This window comes from Solanum tuberosum, unplaced genomic scaffold (genome assembly GCF_000226075.1).
Source record: "Solanum tuberosum cultivar DM 1-3 516 R44 unplaced genomic scaffold, SolTub_3.0 scf00017, whole genome shotgun sequence".
NCBI classification, from domain to species: Eukaryota; Viridiplantae; Streptophyta; class Magnoliopsida; order Solanales; family Solanaceae; genus Solanum; species Solanum tuberosum.
The window spans coordinates 483,108-489,585 of NW_006238943.1; the positions used below are offsets into that span (position 1 = coordinate 483,108).

The 6,478-nt window shown below is 31.1% G+C and overlaps 2 protein-coding genes across 7 annotated transcripts in view; both read left to right on the forward strand.

Moving 5' to 3' along the window:
* The first annotated feature begins 412 nt into the window (after positions 1 to 412).
* On the forward strand, positions 413 to 2,532 carry LOC102579580 (lysM domain receptor-like kinase 4). Its single transcript, XM_006340344.2, has one exon. It carries the CDS (start codon positions 481 to 483, stop codon positions 2,380 to 2,382), a length of 1,902 nt encoding a protein of 633 aa, XP_006340406.2. The 5' UTR covers positions 413 to 480; the 3' UTR covers positions 2,383 to 2,532.
* A 2,325-nt stretch (positions 2,533 to 4,857) lies between these two features.
* Positions 4,858 to 6,478, forward strand: part of LOC102582013 (helicase protein MOM1) — a 19,597-nt gene continuing 17,976 nt past the window's right edge. For all 6 annotated transcript variants that reach the window (XM_015315086.1, XM_015315082.1, XM_006340108.2 and 3 more), the window contains exon 1: positions 4,858 to 5,058. The gene's annotated coding sequence lies outside the window, so the exon portion shown is untranslated. The remainder of the gene's footprint in view (positions 5,059 to 6,478) is intronic.

Sequence of the window (6,478 nt, forward strand, 5' to 3'; positions counted from 1 at the left end):
TTGAACTTTATAATATTCATTTCTGAGAAATTAACTTAAATAGTCGCTCATCCAATAATAATATATTAATAATACGCGACAGATGTATAATATATATGTATATATTAATGAATGGAATGATCCTATTTCGAACCGAGATAAAATTAAATTTTTGGATTCCTTATAAGGCTTGAATAGTCTTTATCCCTTTGACGTATTTCTTCTAGAGAATCTCCTAATTGTATCAAAACAACTAGAAAGAGCGGCCCTGGATAAAGAATGCGTCTTAGGCCTACTCACACCTTAAAAATTAGCTCAAAGAAAATAAGATCTCGTCCCGGTCTGATGTGGAATATTCCATTCATCATATATGTTTGGTGTAACAATTGTTAAATATTTTATACTATTTCTTCCATCATCTCATTTTCTCCCCTCCCATATCAACATCATTCTTTCATTTGCCACATTCTTGATTATTCACTTTTTCTCTTGTTGCATGCCATGATTTTTCATTGGCTTCTAGTAGTAATTTTGACCTTTATTGGCTCAAGTTATGGCCAACAATACTATGATTCAACTTTATGTTTTTCTAGTATAACTTCTCCAGGTACAAAATACACATGTACTTCACCAAATGATTCATGTCAAACATTTTTGATCTATAGAGCTAATCAAGATTTCACAACAATCTCTGATGTTTCATACTTGTTTGGGATATTGAATCCTGATGATCAATTACTCCTCAACATGAACAACGTCTCGTCTTCGTCTCAGATACTTGAAATTGGAAGAGAGGTGATTATTCCAATTCAATGTTCTTGTTTAGGTGAATTCTTTCAAGCAAATGTTAGTTACATTACACCAACAAACACAAAATTCAACGACGTTGCTTGTGGTGTTTTTGAAGGTCTAGTTAAGTCTGTCACGCTTTTTCAAGAAAACATTTTCACCAACATGTTTAATGACAATGAAATCAAAGGTGGAACAGAGTTGATTGTACCTTTAAAATGTGCATGTCCTGATAAATTATTTGGTCCTGTATTAAAGTACCTTGTCACGTATCCTTTTATATCAGGTGACGATACAGGAAAAGTAAGTGAAAAATTCAAAATTCCTGTTGAAGATATATGGAGAGTGAATAATTTGAGTTTTAATCCTACTGTATACTCAAACACAACAATTTTGGTACCATTGAGTAAAGAACCATCAATCAATTTCAGTATTCAAAACTCCGAACCTCCTAGTCCTAGATTTCTTCCAACACAACTCATAGAAAAATCAACGAAAAATAAAAAACTAAAGAAACTCTACATTTCAGGATCAATTGTTGGTTTTCTCCTTCTTGTAGCAACTTTAATCGCTTGTGGTTTATACATAAGGGCGTTAAGGAAATTCAAGGAAGAAAGATGTATTAATCGTTCTACGATACATAAGGGTTCTGTTACTTCATGTTCAACTCCAAGAAGTTCTCCAACAATATCCGGTCCAACGACTACTAGAACATCAACAAATTCTTGTTTATCTCCTGATTTATTTGCAGGAATAAAGTACACATTGGGAGAATACAACATAGATGAATTGACAAACGCGACATGTAATTTTAGTGAAGAAACAAAGGTAAGTAACAATGTATACAGGGGATGTGTCGATAAAGTTGAAGTATTAATCAAGAAAATACGATTCGATGATACTAGACAAGTGATTGATGTACATTCAAGAATCAATCATGTTAACATTGTGAAATTACAAGGTGTTTGTTATGGTGAAGATGATATAACAGGATCATATCTTGTTTTTGAATATCCATCTAATGGTACATTAAGGGGTTGTTTGTCAAATTCCTCTGTTGTTTCTTTAAAATGGCACAAAAGGACTCAAATTGCATTTGACATTGCCATAGGGTTACATTACTTGCACTTTTGTACTATTCCACCTTACACACACATGAACATCAATAGCAAAAATGTTTTCTTGACCGCGAATTGGAGGGCTAAGTTAGCTATTTTTGGAGCTAAAGGAGGGGTTGGAACAGCAACGAGTAGGGACGTTGGAAGTATAGGAAGTCTTGGAGGGTGGATTGCACCCGAACATCTAGTACATGGCTCGGTGTCTGAAAAAGTAGATATTTTTGCATTCGGAGTAGTATTACTTGAGCTCATATCGGGGAAAGAAGATGTTGATGGGAATTTTTTGAGGGATTCAATTACATTTTTGGGAGGGGGTGTTAATGAAGGAGGATGTTTTGAACAATTGAAGAATTTTATTGATCCATGTCTTATGGAAGATTATCCTCTAGCTGAGGCATTGTGTTTAGCTGTTTTGGCTAAAGCTTGTATTGAAGATGATCCTCTTCATAGGCCATCTATGGATGATATCATTAAAGTTCTTGCAAGAATGGTATGATTTTCAACATCTGGTGTTCGGTATCTGTACTGAAGTCATACATTCCATTCAATATCATGTATTGTTTACTTGTTAATTAGTCACAATCAATTAATTGTACTTGCCAAGGCAATTGATGTCTTTTTGTAGCTACATTATTCACTATGTATCACAAGTGTTAGGGCCTGTTTGGATTGGCTTTTGGCTTATGACTTATAAGCCATAAGCCAAAAGCCATAAGTTAGGATTTCTAACTAATGACTTTTGACTTATTTTTGTTATTTTGGCTTTAAAATAAGTGTTTAAAAGCACTTTTTAACTTTACACAAACACTTCAAAACTGCTTAAAAGTTATTTTGGCTTAAAAGCACCTAAAATAAGTCAATCCAAACGGGCACTTACATGTCCAAAACCATTCTCTGTCAAATGTTTTAGGTTAACGACAACTATCGACTTGTTATGAAAAAGATCATCTTAACTTTATTTATGTATCACGAAAGTCGCTAAACTATATTTCTTAACCGAAAATATACTCAACAGAATGTTACTAAGTGGAAATAAATGAGACAATTCAATAATACCGAAGAAAAGCTGAGTATAAAAATAGTTGTTTAATGACTTTTTGTAATACTTAAGAAGATTGAGTGATTTTTCATTAAAAAGTTAATAATAATATAATAACATTGATATAGATATAATAAAGTAAAAGTCGAGTGATCATCCGCGAAAAATTACTCCCCATTAGAAAAAGTATTAGTCTATTTTGTTAATTAATGATAGGGGAATTTTTATTTTTATTTTGTAATAGTGTAGTAATTTATAATTAATGAACCTACCTACATATAATTTGTTGCTTTTTGTGGACTAAAAAATTGAGAACATGTATAAGTATAAAACTTTAGATGATTTGAATTCACTAAATATCATTAAGAATAATATATTGAATGGGATGACGAAGAAGAAAAAATCATGGCTTATGAAATCTCTTATTGTAGTTTTTTTAAATTTTATTTATTTAAGCATCATTTACCAAATAAAATAGTTTACAAAACAGAAATTAATAAATGTGAATCCAAACAATTATTGTTAAATTAAATTAAATCTCATTATATTGCCCCCAAAAAATCCACATTTTTACTATATTTGTGGAAGGTATTTTATTAAATATATAAAAATTTAAAATTATGCAATTCATGTCATTTTTAATACACCAAACCAAATAATGCATAAGAAATGATCTCCTCATAATTTATACACTGTATTTAGCATTATTCTTATACACATTACCAAACGACCACCAACATGTGTAATTGTAAAAAAACATGATCAATAATTTGAACTCACTTTCCTTTTTAGTCAATTTCAAGAAAATGATTCATTTCTATATCTAATACTTTCTCCGTCCCTTGTTACTTGTCCACTTTTGAATCGATACACTTATTAAGAAAACAATGATTGACATAGTAAGTTTATCATTTTACCCTATTAATTATGAAGTGGGTGAATTAAAAATTTAAGATTTTCAAGAATTTCTACCTTTTCAAAAATAATTAATTGAGAGTATAATAGGTAAATTTTTTTTGTCCTTTCTTGAATTGTCAAAATGGACAAGTAAAAAAGGAAAACTGAACAAGTAATTTGGGACGGGGTGGGGGGGGGGTGGGGGTAACAATCTAATTTTAAAATATCTATTTTAGCACCGTATTTTAGATCAAAACATTTATATCTTTTTCTCAAATTTTGTATCAAATCAAACTACTCATTCCGTTCACTTTTACTTGTCACTTATTCCTAAAATAAAGTTTCATTTTTACTTGTCACTTTTGACATATCAAGAAAAGACAAATTTTGTTCATGTTTTACCCTTAGTGTTAAAAACATACACTTGGTAGTATCGTAAATAGTGTAGAATCTGAGTTTCCTGTTGTTCGCCTATATACCCTAGTTGAGCATCTTGATTCCCTCATTAGAACACAATAGTTCAAAATTTAATTCTAAACATTACTCTCTCCGTCCTATTTTATATGCCATCTTTTTACTTTGCACTTGCATTAAGAAATTATGTAACTTTATCCTTCTACCCTTATTTAATGTTTTCTTAAGTCAACTTTATAATAAATGATGAAAACATTTTCAAGATTAATTAACTATTCTATCAAGGGTATAATAGGCAAAATATGATAATTTATGCATAAATTTAATAAAATGCCAAATATTGTGGTCCAGCTATTTATAGAAAAGAATAACATATAAAATGGGACGGAGGGAGTAATTAGTAGAGATAGTGTGATAAAAAATACCTATATCAATAATTATTTTTTAATGACAATATCAAGTCAAACAATGACAATAAAAATGAATAATTCTTTTTTCTTCTTAAATTTTGTGTCGAGTCAAATTATTAGTGACTAATGATGAAAAGGTGTTGACTAAGAGACATAAATTTTGTGAAGATAGATAGATCCAAATGAGTACAAATGTCTAACTAGTGAGTAATAAAGTAATTCAAAAAAGTGAAACGCCTGCCGGGTTATCTCGGCCCGTTATAAGTTAAAATCGCGGCAACAAATTTCAATTTTTAGGGATTTGTTGAAGTAGGGTTTTGCATCGGAGCGATTTGGGAGAAAATTTTCTGCTGTTTCATAGCAAGTGAATCAAGTTCTATTGCACATTACAGTTATTTGGGGGTGTTTTAATGTAAGTTTCTTGAGTTGTTATCACTGTAAATTCTTGGTTTGGATCGGATTTTTTCTTTGGTGTTCATGGTGATGTTTTTTGTTTGATTTAACTGCAATGTTTGTGTTACTGACTACATGCATGGTGTAAAAATTGTTTTTTTTCACGATATGTAGAATAGTTGGAGAAGGTGGATTTGAATGTGGCATTTTTGGTTGATTTTGTTAGAATTTTGTGATGTTCTTGAGTTGGGATTTGCATAAACTGTCTAATCTGTGTGATTTTTTTTAATTTTTTTTTTGGGTTTGAGTGAAATTGGATTTTTGAATTTAAGCTAGAAGTATGCACGCTCTTGTGAGCAGCAGATTTTGAAGTTGAAAACTTGAAACTTGAAATTTGAGTTTAGGAAGTTGGGATTTTCGGAACTTGAAGTTGTGTTTGGAAATGCAGTTTTTGGAAGTTTTTTTTTTTTTTTTTTGAAGACCTGATCCAAAATGTATGGCCAAACAAATATTTGATGATAAATTTTCAAAATATATGGCCAAAAGCTAGCTTAAAGTCAGTTTTTTTGGGTTTATTCCATCTCTATTCAAAAGTGATATACAAGTATGGTTTCCATCAGAACGATTTGGGAGGAAATTTCTGCTGTTTCATAGCAGTGAACAAGTTCTAGCACATTACAGTTATTTGGAGGTGTTTTAAAGTATGTTTCTTGTTTGTTACCACTGTAAATTCTAGGTGGTCGGACAATTTCTTGGTGTTCATGGTGGTGTTTTTTTTCTCAAGGGTAACAACAATGTCGGTGTTACGGACCGCATGCATGGTGTAAAAATGTTTTCTTTTCACAATATTCAAGGTTGTTACTTGTATGAAGAGCAGTTGGAGAAGCTGGATTGGACTGTGCCATATTTTTGCACTATTTTTAGTTGATATTATATGTATTTGTCATGTTCTTGAGTTGGGGTTTGCACAAACTGTATATTTTTGTTTTGTTTGAGTGGAATTGGATTCTTGAAGTTGAGCTAAAATTATGCACTCTTAAATTCCCCTTTTTTGGTTTATTCCAGTTCTTTTCAGAACAGATATACAATATTGAGTTTTGCTACCAAGTGAATAGTTCAAATGTAGAAATTTTCTTTAACATTTTTCAACAGAGCTACGTTGTACCCTCATATCTGAAATGTTACCATTCTTCAAAAAAAAGAAATGAGAGATGCTTTACCCCATATCTGCTGCTTAAAACTTATTATATGTCCTATTTTTATTTTTGACTAAGGACGTGTCTAGTACGAAGGAAAATGTTTTTATGGAAAATGATGGGGTATTACTTATTTTATTTTGTTTGTAAGTAAGCAAAAAAATATTATCCCAAAGAGCATTTATATAGTAAAATCTATCAAAATATCATGGGATTGGGGGTGGCGGGGGTGGGATGGTCAAT